This window comes from Mustelus asterias, chromosome 15, assembly GCF_964213995.1.
Source record: "Mustelus asterias chromosome 15, sMusAst1.hap1.1, whole genome shotgun sequence".
Lineage (NCBI taxonomy): Eukaryota > Metazoa > Chordata > Chondrichthyes > Carcharhiniformes > Triakidae > Mustelus > Mustelus asterias.
Window position 1 is genome coordinate 72,776,787 of NC_135815.1, and position 26,274 is coordinate 72,803,060.

General features: G+C 44.8%; 1 protein-coding gene across 1 annotated transcript in view; it reads left to right on the forward strand.

Annotated features, from left to right (window-relative positions):
* kif25 (kinesin family member 25) overlaps positions 1-26,274 on the forward strand; it is a 104,249-nt gene that overhangs the window by 40,804 nt on the left and 37,171 nt on the right. The window contains exon 8 of the mRNA XM_078230480.1: positions 11,679-11,753. Within this exon, the coding sequence (XP_078086606.1) occupies positions 11,679-11,753 (75 nt within the window). The remainder of the gene's footprint in view (positions 1-11,678; positions 11,754-26,274) is intronic.

Here is a 26,274-nt window from a genome sequence, read left to right on the forward strand (position 1 = left end):
ATCTTCGTCCAGCTTCAGTTGTAGGTATGAGTGACTCATGTCCAGTTTTAAGAATAAGGGTCCTCGATCCAGGGAATTGGGTATTTATCAAGTTGTGAGTAGTGATTTATTGTCTGTTTAAAATCTCCACAAAGACGAACCAAGCCGTCCGGCTTTAGAATAGGCACCACAGGTTCCGCCCATTCCGAAAACTGGACCGGTTTTATTACGCCTTCATATTCCAATCATTTGATTTCTGTATCAACCTTTTCCCCTTAATGTGAATGGTACAGACCGGGCCTTGCAGAATTTTGGGACTGCCTCTGGATCGACATGTAATGTCGCTTTTGCTCCTTTCATTGTTCCTAACCCTTCCCAAAAACCCTCCGGGTAGTTGCTCAGGACTTCACTCAGGCGACTATTTTCCAGCAGAAAAATGTTAATCCAGTCCAGTTGGATCTCCTTCAGCCAATTTTGTTCCAATAGGCTCGGTCCCGAACCTTTCACTACCATCAAGGTTAGTCTGACCAGTTGTTTTCCATAAGCAACAGGCACATGTGTTGTGCCCAACACTCTCAGTGGTTCCCCTGTATAAATCAGGAACAGAGAGATCTTGGGGTCCATATCCACAGATCTCTAAAGATTGCCACTCAAGTGGATAGAGCTGTGAAGAAGGCCTATAGTGTGTTAGCTTTTATTAACAGGGGGTTGGAGTTTAAGAGCCGTGGGGTTATGCTGCAACTGTACAGGACCTTGGTGAGACCACATTTGGAATATTGTGTGCAGTTCTGGTCACCTCACTATAAGAAAGATGTGGAAGCGCTGGAAAGAGTGCAGAGGAGATTTACCAGGATGCTGCCTGGTTTGGAGGGTAGGTCTTATGAGCAAAGGTTGAGGGAGCTAGGGCTGTTCTCCCTGGAGTGGAGGAGGCTGAGGGGAGACTTAATAGAGGTTTATAAAATGATGAAGGGGAGATAGATAGAGTGAACGTTCAAAGACTATTTCCTCGGGTGGATGGAGCTATTACAAGGGGGCATAACTATAGGGTTCATGGTGGGAGATATAGGAAGGATATCAGAGGTAGGTTCTTTACGCAGAGAGTGGTTGGGGTGTGGAATGGACTGCCTGCAGTGATAGTGGAGTCAGACACTTTAGGAACATTTAAGCGGTTATTGGATAGGCACATGGAGCACACCAGGATGATAGGGAGTGGGATAGCTTGATCTTGGTTTCAGATAAAGCTCGGCACAACATCGTGGGCCGAAGGGCCTGTTCTGTGCTGTACTGTTCTATGTTCTATGTAATCCTCAGTCTTGCCGAAGTCTCGGTCAGGGATAAGTGTTGGAGTCCAGTGCGTATTTTGCTGAACACTGTTTCCTCTACCACGGATACAACTGCGCCTGCGTCGACCTCCATTTAAATTTGACGTCCATTCAATCTCACAGATAATTTAATAGATTCCGATTTGGTCATTCCTTTGCAAAGGAGCTGTTTGTCGCGGGAGGTAGGTGAAGCTTCCAGAATGTGCATTCTCTTGTACCCCAGCCTACATGTCCTTTTTCAAAATGTCAGTTTTGTAACCTTGTTTTTCTTCTCCGATTCCTGACACTGGCAACAGTTGCAATGTCGTGCTGGGCGGGGCTCTGCAGGGACTGCTGTCTGTGTGGACCCAATTCGGCCTTGTTTAGGAGCGGTTCTGTGCGCGGACCTGGGTTCCCTTGTATCTGAATCCTTCCTGAGGGTGGCTATATAGTTGCCTATCCCGTGATGGTAGTCCCTTAACTCAGTTGCACTGGTGTGGTCATCTACCTCCATCGGAATATCCTGTAACTCATGAGCTCCACTCGCTGCTTTTTCCAAAGACAAAGCCAGCTGTAATGCTTGTTGGCAGTCCAGCTGGGCATCCACCAACAGACATTTTTGTATGGTCATATTATTGATTCCACACACCAATTGGTCTCGGAGCATCTCATCTAATGTTAATCCGAATTCGCAAGCCTCTGCTAATCGCTTTAATCTCATCAGGAAACTAGTGATTGACTTCTCGTCTCTCGGAATGCTGAGTAAAACTGGTACCTTCGCAGGATCAGAGGTGGCTTAGGGTCTTAATATTCTTTTACTAAGTCCGTCAATTCCTGGAAGGTTATTGTGTCCGGTGCCTCTGGAAAAGTTAAACTGCGCATAACAGCGAAAGCTGCCGGTCCACAAGCAATCATCAGGATAACCTGTTGCTTTCCATCTGAGGCTATGTTGTTAGCTCTTAATCCGTTCTACATATTGGGCCCAGACTTCTACTGGAAGGTCAAAAGAATCCAATTTCCCAAACAGAGGCATGTTTGCCTGGCCCTCTCTCGCCCCCACCCTCTCTCGCACAGGCAAAACCCCCACCTCACCAACAAAACACTGATACCCACAGTATTCACCTTCCTTAGAAACTTACCTTCTCTCTTTCAATGGGACCATTAAACTCACCTGCTTTATGGCAGCTAGTGCTGTAAAAAGGGGGCATGTCCACTACTTTTACACTTTGCCATTGACGCTGGGGACACACTTCGCTTCTCAAGTCTCATCTAGCATGTGTCAGGAAGGTCAGGCAAGGCGGGTGCTTTACAATTTAGAGTTGTAATCTGCCACTGATTGCCACTCCGAGGAAGTTATGGGCTATTTTATGGGTCTTGAAAATAAATTCACAACGATACACTGAGACACATGGAGGGGATAGTGTTTGAGTGCTCCCTTCTCCGGAAATGGGCAATTCGCAATTACTCTTAGTCCGGTCCTGTTGAGGCTGGCAGCATACGAACGTTGTGTTGCCTCAGCCCAGCACTTAACATGCTGATGTTGACTGCACACTTAACAGGGGATGGCCAAGCATCTTGCAGACTAGGGAATATTGCAGCTAGTCAGGACTGACTTCAGTGAAGAAGCACAGTCACTTGATGTGACAATCTCAGCCACTAGCTCAGAAACTGACCCTATGCTAGAACATTGTATAGAGTCAGGATCTATAGGTGGTGAGTCTTTATTTACTATACTAATACCTGGAATGGGCAGATTGTTTTATGAGGAAAGATTGGACAGGTTTGACTTGTATTCACTGGAGTTTAAAAGAGTAAGAGATGACTTGATTGAAACCTTTAAGATCCTGAGGGCTCTTGACAGGATAAATGTGGAGATGTTTCCTCTTGTGGGAGAATCTAGAGTTAGGGGTCACTCTTTTTTAAAAAAAAAGGGTCATTCATTTAAGACATGAGGAGAAATTTGTTCTCTGAGGGCCGAGTCTATAAAACTCTCTCCCTTAAAAGAGAGTGGAAGCAGAATCTTTAAGACAGCACTAGATGGATTCTTGATTAACCAGTGGGTAATAGGCAGGGATGTGGTGTTGAGGTTACAATCAGATCAGCCATGATTTTATTGAATGGCGGAGCAGGTTCGAGGAGTGAGTGGCCTATTCCTGCTCTTAATTCGTACGTTTGTATGAGTCACCAGCGATGAGTCGGCTGCTGCTGATGCAGAGCAAAAGGGCAGTTCATGTGCTAGTTCCCCCAGATGGTGAAATTGCAGATGAGTTTTGTTGCGAGGGACTTGGAGAAGGATTTCAGTGGGTTGGAGTATAGGAGAATACTAATAGTGATGCACTCAAAGATGCCTTGTACAGGCCTGCTAGCCTATTGTCATTGTCAAAGAAGTATGGAAGAGTCTGTCTCCAATCTGGCTTAGGGTTTTACAACAAGCTTGAAGTCCATTCTTTCCATGGTGGAAGTAGTGACCAACTCCATGACAGGACTTGGTGAACCATCTGTTTTGCATTGGCACATAACCATTGCAGCACAGGCGGAAGCCACCCAATGTCTCAGTGCTGCATATTGCTCCTGACTAAGGTGATGGAAGCAGAAGTGCTTTATTTGTGGGTAGGGCCTTCAACTGCGAGCCCTTCTCTTCCTCACTCTGTACACAGTTTACCCTCTCTACAGCCTGTGTTCCACTTCCCTGCCATGTTTCAACCCAAGGGAGACTGCAATCATCGCCTCATAATTCTCGCAGGCTTTCTGCTGACAGGGCAGAAAACTCCTTTGACCTCCTTGTCATTGTGCTGCAACACTGCCTTTAAAATTTGGCAGGTTATTAACACTCCTTCAAGAACACACTGCATATTTCCACAAACTTTGCAAAAACAAAAGTAAGTCAGAAGCACTTAACTTGGAAGTTTGGATGACTGACCCTTTAAATAATGTCTTTGAGGGGTTCCTCATGCTGCTGAATGCATGCTCAGCAGTGAGTCAATATTAGAAGTTGTTAAATGGTCCTGTGTGGTTCCAATGAGTCAAATCAGCTGTAGAGAGTAATTGATATCAAGATCTACCCACGCTGCATACAGCTGCCCAACTCATGGTCAATCAAACTACATTCGAGCTGACCAGAAATATTCCAACTGGCATTATTTTTCCAGGATTCTGGAGCTCTGACACTAGCATCACCATGGAATCCAGTGTCGTGGCCATGATGTGTTGGGTGCTTTATGTAGTATTTCATCATTCCAATAGAAATTGAAATGACAAACTACTTACTCCCCCCACCGTAGCATGTTTTGAAGCAATGGAGGTGGCTCGCCATTGGCTGGCAGTGTGATCTTCTGGTCCTGCCGCTGTCAACGGGGTTTATATCTTTGTTTATATCTTCTGCTGCTGGAGAACCCATGGTGGCAGTCACTGTCGGCAGGACCAGAAGATCCCACTGTGGGAACAGCCAAAATCCCCCCCCCCCTCCCTCCTCATTCCCACGCATATATGCCCTTTCAGTTTCACAGTTTTTCTTGGTACCACCTGAGGACATGAGCTGAAGGTGACTCCAAGATAATGAATTCCCTGTCCAGATATAAACAGAACAAATCCAGTCAGGCCAATTGCTGTCCCATCAATCTTAATGACACAACTTCGGAAATCATTATCCATCCATTTTATAACCCAAGACTGGTTTTCATTGATCTCCACTGAGGTTAATCAGGTTTCCCTTTTTTTCATTATTCGTGAGATGTGGGAGTTGCTAGCTGGCTCAGCATTTGTTGCTCATCCCTGAGGGCAGTTAAGAGTCAACCACATTGCTGTAGACCTGGAGTCATGTGTAGGCCAGACCAGGCAAGGACGACAGATTTCCTTCCCTAAAGGACATTAGTGAACCAGATTGTTCTTTGGTCATTATTAGATTTTTAATTCCAGATTTTTAAATTGAATTCAAATTTCACCATTTGTCCTGGTGGGATTTGAACCAGTGTCCCCAGAGTATTACCCCAGGTCTCTGGATTGCTAGTCCAGTGACAATACCACTACACCACAGCCTTCCCCATTGTCATGTTCCCTGGCTTCCCTCTTGGGCCTTTCTTTCCCGTTGCGTCTCCTTATCACTCTGTCATGCCACCTTTTGTTTCTTTCCTCTTGCATACTTTGCTGCCCATATTCTACACCACTCCTTTTCCACTTCCCTGCTGCCATCCCAAGCTCAAATCTCACTGGAAGAAGCCCGCAATTACAGTATATGCCTTTTATGGCACTCTCTAAAAGACGCATTGAAGCACCTGTCACTGCAACTTACAATGAGCCACTTTTTCTTAATTTCTTCAACCTCCACCATAAACTTTGAACCCTCACCACCAATTCAATCTTTCCCCTGACCACTGTCTCCTGAGGTAGATTGTCAAAGGCATTATAACAATGCAAGCTGTGGCTCATCCAGTGATAAATCATCATCAATGGTGTCAGTTTTTGTTGTCTTGGCTGGTGAACACCTAAAACAAGGCTTCTCTTAGAATAGGTTAATAAAGTAATTAGTGGGACAAATAATTGGAAACTTCTGATGTAACATCCCAGTGATGATGACCTTTAAATCTCCACTTCTGAGCAATATTTCTGAGAATATTGCTTTGCTTCTTTAGAGATATGAATAACATCTTCAGATATCTGAAGTGTTGCCAATGCCTTTACAGAAATGTTTGTGAGTGTTTGGAATTATCTTATCTTGAGAGTTGTGGATTCCCCATCATTCAATCTACTTAAGGCTGAGAGAGAAAGAATTTTGACCTTTCAGGATATTAAGGGACATGGGAGACAGACAGAAAAAACTGAGACAGAAAATTATTTGTCATCATATTGAATAATGGAATAGGGCTGAACGTCCATATGGTCAATTTCTGCTATATTTCTTACATTTTTATGGAAGAAGAGGAGTAAAGCTGCGATAAATGGATTTCAGTGCAGGCAAGTGAGAGTTAAGTGCTTTGGACTTTAGTGAGTCCAGGCACGGAAAAATAATCCAAAGGTTTAATGGAATGCTGGCCTTTATATCTTGAAGATTAGAATAGAATTGGTTAGAAGTTAATCTACAACTTTACAAAGCCCTGGTTAGACCATATCTGGAGTACTGCTATTTTTATAACAGTTTATTTTTATTAGTGTCACAAGTAGCCTTACATTAATACTGCAGTGAAGTTTCTGTGAAAATCCCCTAAGATAAAAGCAAAAAACTGTGATGTTGGAATCTGACGAATGGTCATCCAGTCTCGAAATGTCGGCTCTATTCTCTCTCCACAGATGGTGCCAGACCTGCTGAGATTTTCCAGCATTTTTTGTTTTGTGTGTGTGAAAATCCCATAGTCGCCACACTCCGGCGCCTGTTCGGGTACACTGAGGGAAAATTTAGCATGGCCGAATCACCTAAACCAGCACATCTTTCAGACTGTGGGAGGAAAGCGGAGTACCCGGAGGAAACCCACACAGACTGGGGAGAATGAGCAGACTCTGCACAGATAGTGACCCAAGCCGGGAATCGAACTACTGTGCCACCATACTGGACACCATACCTTAGAGAGGATATGTGGACCTTCGAGGAAATACTACATAGTTTTATCAAAATGATATCTGGACACCAAGGGATAAATTACATGGAGCAGGTGGAGGAGGTGGTTAAGAAGGCGCATGGTGTGCTGGCCTTTATCAATCGAGGGATTGAGTTTAGGAGTCCGGAGATAATGATGCAGCTTTATAAGACCCTCGTCAGACCCCACTTGGAGTACTGTGCTCAGTTCTGGTCGCTTCATTACAGGAAGGATGTGGAAAAGATTGAAAGGGTGCAGAGGAGATTTACAAGGATGTTGCCTAGATTGAGTGGCATGCCTTATGAGGATAGGCTGAGGGAGCTCGGTCTTTTCTCCTTGGAGAGACGTAGGATGAGAGGAGACCTAATAGAGATATATAAGATGTTGAGAGGCATAGATTGGGTGGACTCTCAGAGGCTTTTTCCCAGGGTGGAAAAGGCTGCTACGAGAGGACACAGGTTTAAGGTGCTGGGGGGTAGGTACAGGGGAAATGTTAGGGGTAAGTTTTTGATACAGAGGGTGGTGGGCGAGTGGAATCGGCTGCCGTCAGTGAAACATAGAAAGAAACATAGAAACCCTACAGCACAGAAAGAGGCCATTCGGCCCATCGAGTCTGCACCGACCACAATCCCACCCAGGCCCTACCCCCATACCCCTACACATTTACCCACTAATCCCTCTAACCTACGCATCTCAGGACACTAAGGGCAATTTTAGCATGGCCAATCAACCTAACCCGCACATCTTTGGACTGTGGGAGGAAACCGGAGCACCCGGAGGAAACCCACGCAGACACGAGAAGAATGTGCAAACTCCACACAGATGGTGACCCAAGCCGGGAATCAAACCCAGGTCCCTGGAGCTGTGAAGCAGCAGTGCTAACCACTGTGCCACCGTGCCGCCCAGTGGTGGTAGAGACAAACTCAATCGGGTCTTTTAAGAGACTCCTGGATGAATACATGGGACTTAATAGGATGGAGGGTTATAGGTAGGCCTAAAAGGTAGGGATATGTTCGGCACAGCTTGTGGGGCCGAAGGGCTTGTTTTTGTGCTGTAGTTTTCTATGTTTCTATGTTTAAATAACACAAATTATGGTGGTATTCCCTGGAATTTGAAGAGTAAGTGAAGTTTTCAAAAGTTTTAAAGGAACAGATAAGGTAGATGGAGAGAAACTATTTTCTCTGGTTGGGGAGTTTGTGACTAGGGGACAAAATATAGAAATTAGAGCCAGACTTTTGAAGAGTGAAATTAGGAAACACTTCAACACACAGGGAGGTAGCTGTTTGGAACTCTCTTCTGAAAACAGTACTTGATACTCGATCATTTGTAAATTTTAAATTAGATAGATTTTTGTTATTCAAAGGTGTCAAGAGATATAGGGAAAAGGTGAGTATTTGAAGTGGCTGTATTTGTTGCCAATGCAGTTGTACTGTTTTACTCTGTTATGTCATTGTGAGTGATAGAGTAGGCAATGGCCTGGAGCAAAGATGGCGTGGCTGAAATCATTACAACTGTGTTATAGGTGACTTGATATATCTTATTAGTCTTTTTTTTCTTTATTTTTGACTGGATTTCTCTGTAACTGAATTAGCTTATTCAGTTTAAAAATTCATCATAAACATTTGAATAGCTGACAAGCAGAGGTGGATTGACAATGAAACACGCCATGCCTGGGCACAGGGCCCCAAATGATTGGGGGGACCCACACCAGCCAGTGTCTGTGTGTGAAGTTGTACGAACTAAGGAATAGCATGATGGGAAAATTGGTCAGCTATTTGGTACAATATAAGCAAGACTGACTCCGCATAACTTTAAGACATGCCTGACCTCTGTATAACCTGATAAGGCTGACTCCACATAACCTAGGGCTGTATGAATAAGACAAGATAAGGTCAGGGATGAAGGAGTCACCAACCTTTTTCTGTTCTATCAAAGGACAAGATAAGGGCATGAATGATGAGACAAAGAGTTCTAGGAGGTCAGCAGGTTGTGCCATGATTTGGACATTGCTTATAATTCTATTACTAATCAAATTCCTGAATAAGCTCTAGTCACTCAAACTGATAATGATTATGTCTCAATACCGAACTGATTCTTTGTGTAATTGCGGACTTGAGGAGGAATTAGCAAGTTGTACCAACTGCTCTCTGAACTCAAGTTTTCAGCCAAAACTGCATGCAGTCTTTTGTAAATAAATACTAGTTGTTTTGTCGGAACGAACTTTGTTGAGTTTTTCTATCACAGTCAAGAAGCAGGAAAGTTTCCACTTCAACATGTGGGCACGAAACAGAGCCTGACAACTTTGCATTTCAGGCAATGCAGAGCGACATCAGACTCTAATTGGTTGAGTCCCTTTAGAGTGGGAAAACAGACTGATCCAAATGTTGAGGAACGAGAGGCGACGAGGGAGAGAGAGGCTGAAGATCCTGTATTTGACTTTTGTGAAAAAAAGGCACAGCCAGCAGGTTTCTCAACTGAGGGCTGAGGGAGGCCAGCCATCAATAGTGAGGCGGCGGGCTAAAGCCATGAGCCAAGGTGAGCCAGCCGGTTGGCATCAGCAGCCATCGAGCAGTGAGGGGAGGAGGTGATGGGCAACCCAACCCAGCCAGAGCTGAGGAGGGCAGGCCAGCCAGCAGCAGTGAGGCGCTGGGGTCAGGCGAAAACCATTAGGTGACGAATCAGCCAGTTGGGGTCAGCAGTCGCTGAGCAGCCAGGGGAGCAGGTAAGAGGTGATTCATTACAGCAAGGGCTGAGGGCAGACCAGGCAGCAACAGAGAGGCACTGAATCAAGCCTTACTAGCACAAGGAGACAAGAGGCTTGAAGACCCCAGGTGAGCGAGTTAGTGAGATCGTGGGAAGGGGAAAGTGTGAGGATATGGGTAGGGGGGTGGGTTGTGAGGGGGCGTGAGGATATGGGTAGGGGGGTGGGTTGTGAGGGGGCGTGAGGATATGGGTAGGGGGGTGGGTTGTGAGGGGGCGTGTGGATATGGGTAGGGGGGTGGGTTGTGAGGGGGCGTGAGGATATGGGTAGGGGGGTGGGTTGTGAGGGGGCGTGAGGATATGGGTAGGGGGGTGGGTTGTGAGGGGGCGTGAGGATATGGGTAGGAGGGTGGGTTGTGAGGGGGTGTGAGGATATGGGTAGGGGGGTGGGTTGTGAGGATGCGTGAGAATATGGGTAGGGGGGTGGGTTGTGAGGGGGTGTGAGGATATGGGTAGGGGGGTGGGTTGTGAGGACGCGTGAGAATATGGGTAGGGGGGTGGGTTGTGAGGGGGTGTGAGGATATGGGTAGGGGGGTGGGTTGTGAGGGGGCGTGAGGATATGGGTAGGGGGGTGGGTTGTGAGGGGGTGTGAGGATATGGGTAGGGGGGTGGGTTGTGAGGGGGCGTGAGGATATGGGTAGGGGGGTGGGTTGTGAGGGGGCGTGAGGATATGGGTAGGGGGTGGGTTGTGAGGGGGCGTGAGGATATGGGTAGGGGGTGGGTTGTGAGGGGGCGTGAGGATATGGGTAGGGGGGTGCGTTGTGAGGGGGCGTGAGGATATGGGTAGGGGGGTGGGTTGTGAGGGGGCGTGAGGATATGGGTAGGGGGCGTGAGGATATGGGTAGGGGGGTGGGTTGTGAGGGGGCGTGAGGATATGGGTAGGGGGTGGGTTGTGAGGGGGTGTGAGGATATGGGTAGGGGGGTGGGTTGTGAGGGGGTGTGAGGATATGGGTATAAGTTGGGGGTGGGACTGTCATTCTAACAAGACGTAAGCTTGGATTTCAATTGAACAATTATTCATACGGGTGTGTTTTCACAAGTTAAAAAGCACTAAAGCAGTGACCAAACTATGTATTTTTGTGGCTTTACGTTTTGTGGGGTGAGGTGGGCTGGATCTGGAGGGGTGTGACGTCATGTGTGGGGGGCCTCAGAAATGAAGGTGATCGCAGGGCCCCACAAAATGTAAATCCTCCTCTGCTGGCAAGGAACTATTCCTGATCTGCGGTGCTTATTCCCAGGTAGAACACAAGTCCCTCAAGGAAGAGTGAAATCCATCCAAGTTAAATAACATGAAAAAAAACATTTCTGTGCGTAAATTACGAGAAATGACGAACATATTGCTATCTTGTGAACAAGCTAAAAAAAAAAAATTTGATTCCCAGAAATGACAGAAACATGCAGATGGTGTATGTGCGTGGTGATGTTATTGCCGCATGTGCAGAGGGTACTGGCATGCTGGGTGGTGTGGGGCCACTGGATTTCTACACATGCATGGACCAGTGCCGATGTGCAGACAGACATCTCTGTCCTTCTGCATTGACAGGAGACACAGTGATGTGGAGTTAGATTGAAAATCAGCCATGACCTAATTGAAGAAGGGAGCAAGCCTGATGCCCTGCTGCTGCTCCTACATTCTTATAGCTGGTCTTTTATACCTTCTTGCCACTACAGCTTCAACTTACTGATTACTGATAGTTACATGCAAGTGCAGGGTGTCTTTAAATGACAGCGCCCTCCACCTTCTTTACCCCTATCCCATCCTACTCTACAAGTTTTCTAGGTCTCCTGAAGCATTCCAGGCTTACTGCCAGTAAGATTCATGGCCAAGTCCCATCCAGAATTATTCCAGTAAGTTAACCCTGGGATTTACAGCATCAACATTTTGGGGTCAGTCTGTTTCAAATGTTAATAGTAGAAGTTTATGATAGCAGTGCAGTGAAAGATTTACTGCTGCAATCCTCAGAGGTTTGAATCAGTAACTGTGTTTGTAGCTTCATGAACATTTCTCTCAGTTGTGCATCCCTAATTAATGTACAATGCATCATTTATATAAATTATTTCTACACAATAGGGTTTATAGCCCTGGTGATTCTCAGGAGTCCATGTTTGAGGAAGTGCGTCCCTTACTCACCTCTGTACTCGATGGGTAAGTGTTACACATTTTTCTAACCATGTCGTATTAACAGATTCTCCGTGATGCAATATTTTTCTCAGGAAAGTTCAGCCTGCAGCACACAACTTAAGAGTCTGGGTGGGATTGTGGTCGATGCAGACCCGATGGGCCGAATGGCCTCCTTCTGTATTATAGGATTCTATGATTTGAACATGGCCAAACACTCCAGACAGGAAGTCCTTTGACCGGGTTATGGAGTTGGTCAAAAATCATTTCTCACCAAACTGTAAGTCTGTGAGCCACAGACTATAAACAAAATAACCTTCCTCTTGTCTTCCAGGTTATTTCATTTGCAACTAAGTAATAGAATCATAGAATCCTTACATTGCAGAAGAGGCCATTCAGCCCATTGAGTTTGCACTGACTCGCTGACAGAGTATCTTACCCGGGCCCTCGCCCCCACCCTATCCCTGTAAACCCACACATTTACCATGGCTAATCCATCTGACTTACACATCTTGGGGTACTAGTGGGCAATTTACAGTTTGGCCAGTCCACCTAGCCTGCACATCTTTCAAATTATATCGTAGCCTTTCTATGCATAGTCCCCAGTCATCAACCTCTAGGTCGAATGGCTCTATCTTTCCAACATAGGCATTACTAAATGAGTGCCCCTCACTTCTTATTCTTGCTGCTCAATTCTCCTCCCCTCTAGCTGGACACTCCGGCGCTGACACCTGATATTTTGCCTCATCGCCAATGTAATAGATCAAGGGCAACTTGATGCAGCTTTAACTATAAAGGCTTTATTGCTGATAGAATAATTATATTTATGTACAACAAGGTAAGACTAGTCTACAAATACAACTGCTCTTATTGGCTCCCAGGCTCCAACTGCAAGTTCCTCCTCAACCCGTGGTCTGCGCTCTCCTGCCGATTGGCTCAGCTTCCCATCGAGGCAATCCATAGGATCCTCACTGATGAAGTGGCTCGTATAATAGCCCTCCTTTCTCCCACCCCCTTCAAGGCCCACGCTACTGCATGACCTTTCCCTTGGACCCCTGTGTCTATGAGCTAAGCTCATCTAGCCAAAAGGCAACAGGTCACTGAAACTTTGCAACACTGGACCCATGATCTCTGGTGACACTCACCACATTCCGCTACTGCAATCTGAACCCATGTCTTCCTGATAAGAGCAGATGGTTTGTGATGGTCAACTGAGTATATGATCTCTCTTTTCCTTTGCATCTCCTTTACCAAGACATTTAGATCGTGGTCAGAAACTCCTAGGGCAGCTGGCCTCATCCCTTCAAAAGTGGCTCCTCTGTGCGACACTCTGTGAAAATGTAAGGAGAGAAGGGTCATGAGCAATCAGAAGACATTGCTCTAATTCAATTTTGGATGCTCACATACACTAAACATTTGCATCTTTTCATCCAAGATTACTCTTCACAATGTGGCATAGAGAAGGGCTCAGCATATATGCTTGGTGCTGTTTTTGTTGTGACTGTTGCTCCAAAGTGATTTGCTGGGCTCAATGACAACTGACAGCCCTACTATCAAACTTTCTTATTCAGACTGTTATGCCGAGATACTGTGAAAATATGAGGGACCTTGTCATGGATTCATTGTGTGGGTGCATCCAGAGAGATTCTTAGAGATAGGATGTATGCGCATTTAGAAAGGAATAAACTCATTAACGATAGTCAGCATGGTTTTGTGAGAGGGAGGTCATGCCTCACTAACCTGGTGGAGTTTTTTGAAGAAGTGACTAGAATGATTGACGAGGGAAGAGCCGTGGATGTCGTCTATATGGACTTTAGTAAAGCATTTGACAAAGTCCCTCATGGTAGGTTGGTGCAAAAGGTTGGATCTCATAGGATAAAGGGGGAGGTGGCTAGATGGGTGGAGAACTGGCTTGGTCACAGAAAGAAGTTTAACAACACCAGGTTAAAGTCCAACAGGTTTATTTGGTAGCAAAAGCCACACAAGCTTTCGGAGCTCTAAGCCCCTTCTTCAGGTGAGTGGGAATTCTGTTCACAAACAGAGCATATAAAGACACAGACTCAATTTACATGAATAATGGTTGGAATGCGAATACTTACAACTAATCAAGTCTTTAAGAAACAAAACAATGTGAGTGGAGAGAGCATCAAGACAGGCTAAAAAGATGTGTATTGTCTCCAGACAAGACAGCCAGTGAAACTCTGCAGGTCCACGCAACTGTGGGGGTTACAAATAGTGTGACATGAACCCAATATCCCGGTTGACATTTTGGTCACAGAAGACAGAGGGTGGTAGTGGAAGGGTCTTTTTCCAGCTGGATGCCTGTGACTAGTGGTGTTCCACAGGGCTCTGTATTGGGACCTCTGCTGTTTGTGATTTATATAAACGATCTGGAAGAAGGTGTAACTGGGGTGATCAGTAAGTTTGCGGACGACACGAAAATGGCTGGACTTGCAGATAGTGAGGAACATTGTCAGAAGCTACAGAAGGATATAGATAGGCTGGAAATTTGGGCAAAGAAATGGCAGATGGAGTTCAATCCAGATAAATGCGAAGTGATGCATTTTGGTAGAACTAACGTAGGGGGGAGCTATACGATAAATGGCAGAACCATAAAGGGTGTAGATACGCAGAGGGACCTGGGTGTGCAAGTCCACAGATCCTTGAAGGTGACGTCTCAGGTGGAGAAGGTAGTGAAGAAGGCATATGGCATGCTTGCCTTTATAGGACGGGGCATAGAGTATAAAAGTTGGGGTCTGATGTTGCAGTTGTATAGAACGTTGGTTCGGCCGCATTTGGAATACTGCGCCCAGTTCTGGTTGCCACACTACCAGAAGGACGTGGAGGCTTTAGAGAGAGTGCAGAGGAGGTTTACCAGGATGTTGCCTGGTATGGAAGGGCTTAGTTATGAGGAGAGATTGCGTAAACTGGGGTTGTTCTCACTGGAAAGACGGAGGATGAGGGGTGACCTAATAGAGGTGTATAAAATTATGAAAGGCATAGATAGGGTGAACAGTGGGAAGCTTTTTCCCAGGTCGGTGGTGACATTCACGAGGGGTCATAGGTTCAAGGTGAGGGGGGGGAGGTTTAACACGGATATCAGAAGGACGTATTTTACACAGAGGGTGGTGGGGGCCTGGAATGCGCTGCTGGGCAAGGTGGTGGAGGCGGACACACTGGGAACATTTAAGACTTATCTAGATAGCCACATGAACGGAGTGGGAATGGAGGGATACAAAAGAATGGTCTAGTTTGGACCAGGGAGCGGCACGGGCTTGGAGGGCTGAAGGGCCTGTTCCTGTGCTGTATTGTTCTTTGTTCTTTGAGTGCCGATAAAGCAAGTGGATGGGTTAATGAGTAAGGCAATGTTGTTCATTCATCTACTGAACCTAGCCAGGTAATTAAATCACTTCATATTATCTGGTTGCAAGGCAATGCCATCTCCATGGCTGTGTTTTGAGAATGCACTTGGTGGACTCTTAAGCACATTTTGATCAGGAACATCCACATTTCACCCATAGGAAAAGCCCATCAGTTCTAGGATGATCTAACTGATGTTAATGTATTAATATACGTTTCCTTTTGTTCCAGTTAATGGTTCATGCACTGCTGCTATGTTTTCCGGATGTTTTTGCAATGAGAGATAAAAGCAGTACCTTTATTACCAACATAATGATTGTTACAGAATAACGTCTTGCACAGAAACTCTATTCCAAAAATTCAGTAAAACAGGAAGGATGTGGGCCCAAGAAGATAATATTAGCAGCAACATGAGAACTAGATTGCATTTTACTTTGCTGCTGCTGCTGCTTTCAAGCAACTTTTGCCCCTTCAGTGGAACCTTTTCCCCAAATATGTTCACTGCCTGGAACCATGCACATAACAAGGTTAAATGCAGACTTCCACTAACACTAACTAGAATTGCTGAGTATGGATGACATGAAACCTTTGCTTATTAATATCCTGTTTGTTTTCAGGGTCCCAAAACCAGTATGGTCCATATTGCAGAATACCCTTTCTTTTATTTATTCAAGGGATATGGGCATCTCCTTCTGGGCCAGCATTCATTGCCCATCCCTAATTGCCCTTGGGAATGTGGTGGTGAGCTTCTTTCTTGGTTCACTGCAGTCTATGTGGTGTAGGTACACCCACAGTGCTCTTAGGGAGGTAGTTCAAGGATTTTGGTCCAGCGACAGTGAAGGAATGGCGATGTATTTCCAAGTCAGGATGGTGAGTGACTTAGAGGGGAACCTCCAGGTAGGGCTGTTCTCATGTATCTGCTGCTCTTGTCCTTCTGATGGTAGTGGTTGCAGGTTTGAAAGATGCTGTCTTGGTGCATTTCAGTAATGCATCTTGTAGATGGTACACACTGCTGCCACAGCTCGTCGTCGGTAGAGGGAATGGATGTTTGTGGAAGGGGATCAAGTGCGCTGCTTGGTCCTGATTTGTGTCGAGCCTTTTCAGTGTTGTTGAAGCTGCACTCACACAGTAATTATGGGCAACCACAAAGGGGTCTTCAGTTGAAACACCCATTAAGCCTATATTTGTCACAAGACACCACCTCAGTAAAGGAGTTGAAGCCTGCTCCAAGATTAGCAGTATGCTCGCTCATTAAGGGCTGATTGCCACTTAAAATGCCTGCTGATGCTCATTAGGAAGTTTCACAGCATTTTGGAACTAGTGCTTGTCCTAATCCCTTTCTTAGCAGCAGCAGCTAAATCAGGGTTGTAATCAAGACATTTATTTGGATTTTAACTGCTACTTAAAGGGAAATTGACTATTTTGCATTAATTTGCTGCTGGAACTGTGAAGAGGACCTCCAAAATACTTCGGGCACTTTGTCAAGACTTCGTCTACATTCTAGCAACATTTATTCTGAAAATTTCCTTGTGATTTTCACCGATAAAAGTGCTGTGCTACTCCACCGTATTGGTCACTTCATTTTTTCATTCGTGGGATTCATTGCCAAATCCAGCATGTGTTGCTAATCTCCAGTTGCCCTGGTAAAAGATGGTAAATACCGCTGCCATATGATGTTGATACACCCGCAACACTGTTATGAAGGGAGTTCCAGGTTTATGACCCAGCAACATGAAGAAAAGTTGGCACAGTTCCAAACCAGAATGGTGTGTGGCTTGAAATGGAGTTTGCAGGTGGTGGTATTCCGAAGCTGCCCTTGTCCTTCTCGGTGGTAGAGGCTGCAGATTTGGAAGATGTTTTCACAGGAAATGTGATAGTTACTACAATGCATCTTGTAGATGGTACAAACTGCTGCCACTGTGCACCAGTAGTGGAGAGAGTGAATGGTTAAGGTGGTGTTGAGCTTCTTGAGTGATGTTGGAGCTACACTCATTCAGGCAAGAGGAGAGTATTCAATCACACTCCTGACTTGCATCTTGTAGATGGTGGACAGGCTTTGCAGAGTCAAGAGGTGAGTCACTCATCGCAGAATTCCCAGCCGTCAGACCTGCTCCTGTAATCCTGTTTTTATGTGGCTGCAGTAAGAAGTTTAACAACACCAGGTTAAAGTCCAACAGGTTTATTTGGTAGCAAAGGCCACACAAGCTTTCGAGGCTCTGAGCCCCTTCTTCAGGTGAGTGGGAATTCTGTTCACAAACAGAACTTATAAAGACACAGACTCAATTTACATGAATAATGGTTGGAATGCGAATACTTACAACTAATCCAGTCTTTAAGAAACAAAACAATGGGAGTGGAGAGAGCATCAAGACAGGCTAAAAAGATGTGTATTGTCTCCAGACAAGACAGCCACTTTATGTGGCTGGCCAGTTAAGTTTTGGATCAAATATAACATTCAAGATATTGTTGGTTAAGAAAATTTGGTGATGGTAAAATGTCTTGTTGGAGATGGTCATTGTTTTGCATTTGTGTGGTGAACGTTACTTGCCATTTATCAAGTCTGAATGTTGTCCAGGTCTTGCTTCATGAGGATATGGACTGCTTCAGTAGCTGAGGAATAGCTGATCACTGCAATCAACAAACTATCCACCTCTAGAGGGAAGGTCATTGATGAAGCAGCTGAAGATGGTTGAGCCTGGGACACAGCCCCGAGGAACTATTGCTGTGATATCCTGGGGCTGAGATGATTAGCCTCCAACATTCAGCGCCATATTCTTACAGGAGTCATAAGAAGAAAAGCAAATGCTTTGTTGTGAACATTTTGTTAGGGTCTCCTTGGTCAGGTCACCAAGGGATGGGAAGAGGAAAATGAGGTCAGGCAGAACAGCACCAGTTGCTCCAAGAGAAAAAAATGGGAGACAAGATGACATATGCACCTACCTTTCAATGGTACAATACCTTCTCTCTATTTGACATGCAGTACCTTGTCTGGGAACCATCCTGCAATGTGCTGCTGTGTGCCAGCCAGAACACTCCATGCACTCAGTGGGAATGGGTGCAAGGAGCCCACATATACCTTTCCACAAAAATTGTCTTGCCTGTAGGTTGAGCGTGTAAGTGTTGGTATCTGGTTTAGCACCTCCAAGAAAATTCAAATCATGGTATTCAGCAATTAACACTACAATATTTACTCAAGCCAGATTTTCAAACTAACATCTCTCACTAATGCAGCAAATGTTTAATATTTCCTTTTACCCCCCCCCCTCAGCCGAAATAACCCTTATGTCCTTTATTCCTGATTATATACCAACAAAGGAAACCGTTTTTCCATTTTTACTCTGTTGAATCCTTTAACATTTTAAACAGCTGGATCATATCACATCATGATCTTCTATATACTAAATGGAATACAAGACAAGTTTATGTAATCTATTCTTTCAATTTAATCCTCTTTAGACCCCACATGTGAAGATGTAGAAGACTTTACCCTGTGGGATGAGTCTACTGGCAGAGGCTCCACTACCTACGCTTGCCTGAGCCCCGGTGTGGTATACGCCTGTGTTTATCTTGTCAGACCTTCATGACTTTCCGTGACATGATGGCGGGGGAGATAAGTTCCATCTACATGGGAGGCCATGTGATGCCAGTCACACTTAAGGTGACAGTGACCCTGAGCTTCTACATAATGGCCTCATTTCAAGCAGCAGCCGGGAATTTCTCTGGTATATCTCTGGGCACAGCACACCACCACATCAAGGTTGTTACTGATGCCTTATTCCAGGAATTCATAAACTATGCTACAGTTGAGGCTGGTCATGTCGACAGTGCTAGATGTTCTGGCGCCCTAGCAAGTTTCCCCAGGGCCTAGGAGATAATAATCTGCACCCATGTGGCTATTAAGTTACCTGTGGGTAAGCCTTCATAATTTGCTAGAGATTTCACTCATTAAATGTGCAGCTCTTGTGTGACCACCGGCTTCAAGTGTGAGCACGGTACCCGGGGAATAGTCATAACTCCTACATTTTCAGACACTCTCAAATACCATGGCTCTTCACCACAGCACCACAATTCATCATAGAATCCCTACAATGCAGAAGGAGGCCATTCAGCCCATCGAGTCCGCACCAACCACAATCCCATCCATGTCCTATTCCCATAACCCCACAGATTTACCCCGCTAATTCCCCTGACACTAGGATCAATTTAGTATAGCCAATCAACCTAAACTGCACATCTCTGGACTGTGGGAAGAAATTGAAGCACCCGGAGGAAACTCACGCCGACACTGGGAGAAGGTGCAAGCTCTACACAGATAGTGACCCGAGGCTGGAATTGAACCGGATTCCGGACAATATGGGATATCTATGGGAGATGGCTAATGACACCTGTGAGGAATCCAACAACAGTGACAGAGCTTTGCTGCAACAAAGAGTCAGGGACACCTATGGTCTACTCAGAAACAGGTTTTGTTGCCTAGACAGAGGTAGTGGCATTCTTCAGTATACCCAGACAAACATCTCCCTCTTTCTCGTGGTGTACGGAGTAGCTTGAGAGGTTGGTGGAGTGGTGGGAAGGATAGTATATGAAATGTCATTTACTCCTTGACCCACCTTTGTGACTTCAGTGAACTTCTTGTGGGCCATCGGGGCCAGACTCTGGGAATTGACTGCCCATCACCTGCACTCTCTCGCACTCTCACTCTCTTTCTTCACTCCCCTCCTGCCACTGCCTCTCTGTCTTGCCTCCTGCTTCATTTGATGTGCTTCTCCTTGTAACCATTTCTTCTTCTCCCAGACAGCCACTGTTGTCATCACTGTAGATCAATTATAATGCTGTTGCTTCGGCTGCTATTAGAATACCAACTATTTCCGGCATATCAGACAGCTGTTTGCACTTTGTCAAAGTGCAGTTATCTGTCACTACGTCCTTACAGGCAGCACTGCCGCCTTCAGTCATTTCCCCCATGATTCCCTAGGTTGTGATGATGAATTTAAACCAGAGGTGAAATTAACAAGACAGGAAACCGTGCAGACCACTGCACATTTCAGCCTCTTTGAACTCTCCATTGCTGTATTGTTCTGCACCAATGCCTCCACAATAAGCAGCGGGAATATATAATTACTCTTCCGTTAAGTGAAACTACTAATTATTAGTCTATCTTTGATTCTGTACCACACAGCACCAGCCTGATTCCCCCATTACTTATCCAGACAGTATTCCTTTTGCAGTACAAACTATTGTCACTGCATCCATATTATTGATTACCTCTCCCTGAACCTCTGAAACTAGTATGTGGTGGCTAATTAACTTTCATGAAGCAGGTAATTGTTTCCTATTAAAACATGTCAGTGTGGGTGGCACAGTGGTCGGCACCGCTGCCTCACAGCACCAGGGACCCGGGTTCGATTCCTGGCTTGAGTCACTGTGCGAGTCTGCACGTTCTCCCCATGTCTGCGTGGGTTTCCTCTGGGTGCTCCGGTTTCCTCCCCACAGTCCGAAAGATGCGCTGGTTAGGTGCATTGGCCGTGCTAAATTCTCCCTGTGTACCCGAACAGGCACCTGAGTGTGGCGACTAGGGGATTTTCACAATAACTTCATTGCAGTGTTAATGTAAGCCTACTTGTGACTCTAATAAATAAACTTAAAAAACAGTGCTGTCGGGTCAGTCTCAGTACAGTGTTTATTACTCAATACTTCTCCATTGAACAACAAAGACTAAAAGTTAACATTATAAACATTACAATACAAAGATAAGTCAATTGTTATATGACATTAGCACTGTTCTTATCAATCAGATTAACTCCTTTTCTTACATTGGAATGTCCAGTGGATTATTATTTGAATTCAAGCTCTTTCTTTTCATTATTTGTAAAACATTTTTTTTCCCACTCATAGCTTGAATATTCTTTCTGCATCGTGATGATTGTGTTTTGCAGTTTCATTTCCTTCCTACTTACACTGAAATTCAACACTGATATACCAACTAAAAGAACAGCAAAATACTGCGGATGCAGGAAATCCGAAATAAAAACAGAAAATGCTGGATAAACTCAGCAGGCCTGGCGACATCTGTGGAGAGAGAAACACAGTTAATGTTTCAAGTCCATATGACCCTTCTACAGAATTGAAAGGGATAGAGATATGATGAATTATATACTTGGAGAGGGTATGGGGCAGAATGGAAAGTCAGTGTAGGTTGAAGCTAAGGAGAGATTGACAAAGATGTCACGGACAAGAGATGGAGGGGCTGTTAATGGTGCCATTAGGGACTGAAGAGTGTTAATAGTGGCAAAGGTAGGAAAGCAGAATGTGTTAATAGAACAAAGGTCAGTAAAACTGAACAACAAGAGACAGTGGCCTTGTGGGCACTGTAGCGGGATCCCTCTTTTTAACTCCACTGGGCTTATTTTAGGTTTGGTTCTCCGTCACCCAAAACCCCACCAATGCCCGAGTGATTCTCTCTCTTGCCAATGGAACAATGGCCACCTTGCGTCTACTTCACTAGAGTAGCGCTCCCAAGAGAGAGAAAAGGAAACTGCTGCCTATCCACTACCTGGCAGCCTTTCCTGAGTGGGCGGTTTTGAAGCGCCCAGGGTACCCTCAGTTCTAGACTCCGGAATTATGGTAAGGAATATTTATATTGTGACTTAGTCAGAGATCATTGGTGAGAAATTGAAAAGATCAAAACGGACTCCAACGGAAGTCAAAGATATATATATATTAAAACATCAAGGTCAAAGGTCACCAAACACCAGGAAAACAACACACAATGCCTTATGCTCTATAAGACTATAACTATGGAAGGAATACTAAAACGGACACCATGGAATTCTTACTTTATACAAGTTTACCAGTGTCTTAAACTATGAAAGGTGCATGCAAAAGCCCCCCCACTTTCCCCAAAGCCTCATCCACTATGATGATCTCGGGAACTTCGCGAATTACCAGAGTATACTCATGATCCTAGTTTAAATTGCTCAGTGGGCTTCGGGCTGCGTGCTGGATACGAACGAGAGGCAGGAAACAGGAGAGGAGTGCTGTCATGCTGGTCCGAAGAGAAAAGAGGAAGAAATGGCCGGCCTGACCATCCTTTTATATTGTAAAACTTGAATTCTTTTCCTGCCAACTCCGCCCCCCTTCCAACCGGCAGTTTCCACAGACAAAGGCTTGCTCGTTATCTGCAGCTGCGATCTTACAGTCCATAGAGACCAGATGGTCCCATCCCAGGTGATAGGTCTCTTGCTGTCCTTTATTGTTCCATCGGAGATCGTTTAATTGTTTTCCCATTAGGGAAATGGGCTTCTCCTCGCTCTGGGACAAGGCCATTATCACCTGTATTGAGTCCAGGCCAGGTGCATTGTCTTGCTGCCGGCCTAGTCTGGTGGTGTCGTGAGGTTCTTTTTGTGCTGCTGATAACCTAATCAGCAGTCTGTCTGGTTTTTGGCTGCTTGCAATTTTTGGACTGGGACCCTTCACACACACACACACACAGGCTGGCTGGGCTCCCTGGGACATTTTTGGTCAAGTCCTGCAGCTAAGTGTGGCCACTTTCACAGTTCTTTAGGGTTCAAGTCCTTTTCCCAGCTCATAAAAAAGGCCTGAGTTGCCCGAAAAACTTACAGCACACGGGGGGAGGGGTTGTTGTATTGGACAAGCCAGAGGAACTGAACATAGAAAACTAAAGGGGGGGGTGAGTCAAGGTGGGGTGAAAGTTCTGTATTTAAAAACCTGATATTTGCACACATTTTTCAGCTTGGGCAGAAAAGTAGCTTAGTCAAGCAGGCATGTAGAATTTATTTTGTAAAACTTTATTGATGGGTTGACACTGCTTTTGGGAGCGGCATGGTTGCACTGTGGTTAGCACCGCTGCCTCATGGCACCAGGGATCCAGGTTTAATTCCGGCTTCAGACCCTGTCTGCGTGGAGACTGCATCTTCTCCCCGTGTCTATTTGGGTTCCTCTGGGTGCTTCAGTTTCCTCCCACAGTCCAAAGATGTGCAGGTTAAGTTGATTGGCCATGCTAAACTGCCCCTTAGGGTCAGTGGGGCTAGTAGGTTAAATTCGTGGGGTAATGGGGATAGGTGGGATTGTTGTTGGTGCAGGCTTAATGGGTTGAATGGCCTCTTTCTGCACTGTAGGGATTCTATGATGCTATGATTTGAGGAATAAAGTATTTCTGCACTAAAACTCTAACTGTGTAAGTTATTACAAGTATTAAAGTGTGTATATATGTATACATGGGAAATCAATTTGATGTTTATAGTTTGAAAGCTGAAAATATTCTTCCATACTTTGAGAATTACTTAGAACAACAGCACTGGGCAGAATTTTCCCAAACTGTTCGAGGTGGGGTTCAGGAGCTAATTGTGTTGGAAAGTTGAGACAAAGGACATCAAGTTGGAATCTTGCAGATTTCCCACAGCTGGATTATGAGTGCAGCTGGGAACTTATGCTGATCTGATAGAAAGTTTAAAAGTCAAGTAAGAGCCCTTTTAAGCATAGTATTGGGTTCCTATGACACGGAAAGAAACCCACCACTATATATTTTTTTAAATTATCCTTATAGCTGTTTATTTTTTAAAACTAATCTCTTTTGCTCACCAAAGAAAATTAAATAGCTGCCACAAGTCACCTGATCACCTGGCCGGCCCTCTGGGAGCTGTCCCCAGGAATTTCAAAGACAAAATAATTCTCTTCTCAGTTTCTGGAATATCACACCTTGTTATGCTTAGCGAGCATCTAACAGACTCACATGGGACCTGGGACTGTAGAGACCAATTTCAAAGGAACTAACAAGGATGTAATTTGCAATTGATAAACCAACCTTGCTCGTAGAATCAGTAGATCTGCTGCAGCAATGGCTTCCCAAACATCAACGTAGATGGCACCCCTTTCAACAACTAATGACTGAGACATTATTAGTCTCAAAATCAAAGCCAATTCCAGACGTTGGATAAACTGCCCTATTGAAGCCAGTGTGGAGAAGGAAAGTCACATGACCCAAGCCTCTGACCTTTTGGATAGTTTAATATTACAACTTTGGCTTCGCAGCCAAAGTGCTGTTTAACAAAAACTAGACAGAACTGCAACAACCAGTCTGGGTAAGCAATCTCAACTCCTCAAAGCCTGCGTGATCCTAAAAGTCACTGATCAATGCCTGCCAAGTGGGCTAAACACAGAAAAGCTCATCATAAAGCAGCATCATTGATATCAAGGATTTTGAAATTGTTTCATCAACCAGAAACTCATTGGAATGGAACCCCACCACAAAGGGAACATCATCTGGACTCTGGAAATCATAAACTAATATTCATTACTTTTGTGTTCTTTATACTGTAAAAGTCCTTTTCTCCATCCCAACCCTTTTATTGTATGAATGTGCAGAGTGGGAAGTGGAGAACACTACTTTTCTCAGGATTTTGAATGTGTGAAATAAACTAGCCTTCTGAGTTAATCCTAACTGGTGTTTTCTGTAGATTATTAGTAAAATTGAATCACAAATTTGGGAAAACACGCCTGTGCCTATTTTTAAAAAACTAATTCAAAACACCTCTGCTTAAGGACGGGTGGTCAGAGGAAATCAGCACAATTTGAACTGCCCCTTTCCTGTCCATAAGAATGGAACCCCTCTTTGCCAACAGCACACGGGTTACATACAGCGCCTGCACCTTACCTTAAGGGTTAGAAAAGACAAGTGCACAACATAAAGTAATCATTGAGTGAAACTGACCTGATATGAACAGTAGAAAGGGTGAAACCAACAAGCCTGTGTTCATCCACTGTGAAATGTGCACTGCGCAATTCCTATAGCCTAAACTAACTGATTTTGTTGGGAATAGCAACTAATGCAACTTATTACAAGTGCTTTGGACACCTCTGAGAATAAACTCACTTTATTGCCTAGGAGATTTCCCTGTGACATGGGCCAGGGTTTTAATGGAGTCGTGGAGACTCCACATCTTACCTAATCTGTCACCAGGACCTTGCATCTGGAAGTCCTGCCCCCATATCTGGGTTGGATAATGGGGACGGGATGGACTTCAAACATGCACCTTTTATGGAACCAACAGGACATTTATTATTGAGTGACTTCACTCAGAAGTGGATACTGTGGTTAAGCACTGCTGCCTCGCACTGTCAGGGACCCAGGTTCAATTCCGGCCTTGGGTGAATGTGTGGAATTTGTATGTTCTCTCCGTGTCTGTGTGGGTTTCCTCCGGGTGCTCCAATTTCCTCCCACGGACCGAAAAATGTGCAGGTTAGGTGGATTGGCTATGCTAAATTGTCCCTGAGTGTCAGGGGGATTAACAGGGTAAATACATGGGGTTATGGGGATACGGCCTGGGTGGAATTGTTGTCGGTGCAGGTTTCTGATCATGAATAATGTCATACAACGCATGTGGTGTATATTAAAGCATTCACCCTATCATCTATGACTGCACTTGCAGCAGAAAGAATTAAATATTGAAATAAAATGGAAGACAATATTTATTTCAATCATATGAAACTGCTTAACTTATTTATAATCATCATTCCTGAAGTATTAGAACTGATTCCATGAGGGTGTGGTACAAGAAATCATTGGCATGCAGTCTATGATTTTCCTTTCTTAATCTTAGTGTAAATTCACCGGTATACACCCATTATTTCCTGTAATGTATTCTTTCAGTATGCAGATTAAAGCATTTAATTAATGCATTCTATAGCCAGTACACAAAAAGTTGAACTGATAGTGTTTTGTAATCAGTTCACGAGAACTAAGATGTGCAGTTTAGGTAGATTGGCCATTCTAAATTGCCCCTTAGTGTCCAAAGATGTGTAGGTTTGGTGGATTAGCCATGGTAAATGTGTGGGGTTACGGGGATAGTTGGGCTTGGGTAAGATAGCCCGCAAAGCGTGGGCCAGGGTAAAATGCTCTTTCGGAGAGTCGGTGTAGACTCAATGGGCTGAATGGCCTCCTCCTGCATTGTAGGGATTTTATGGTTCCATTTAAAGTCTACAGAAAATGTAGAAGGTTCCTATAAAATATAAAACAACTTGCCAATACCTATTTTCTGGTCTAAATAATAAAACACTGAGACAGACATAGCATATCTCTGAAAGCATATCTCAGGATAATCTCAGCCATCTTCTACACTGGCTTCTGTCCTGCCCATGATCTTCAGATTCGGTATATCCCTACCTCAGG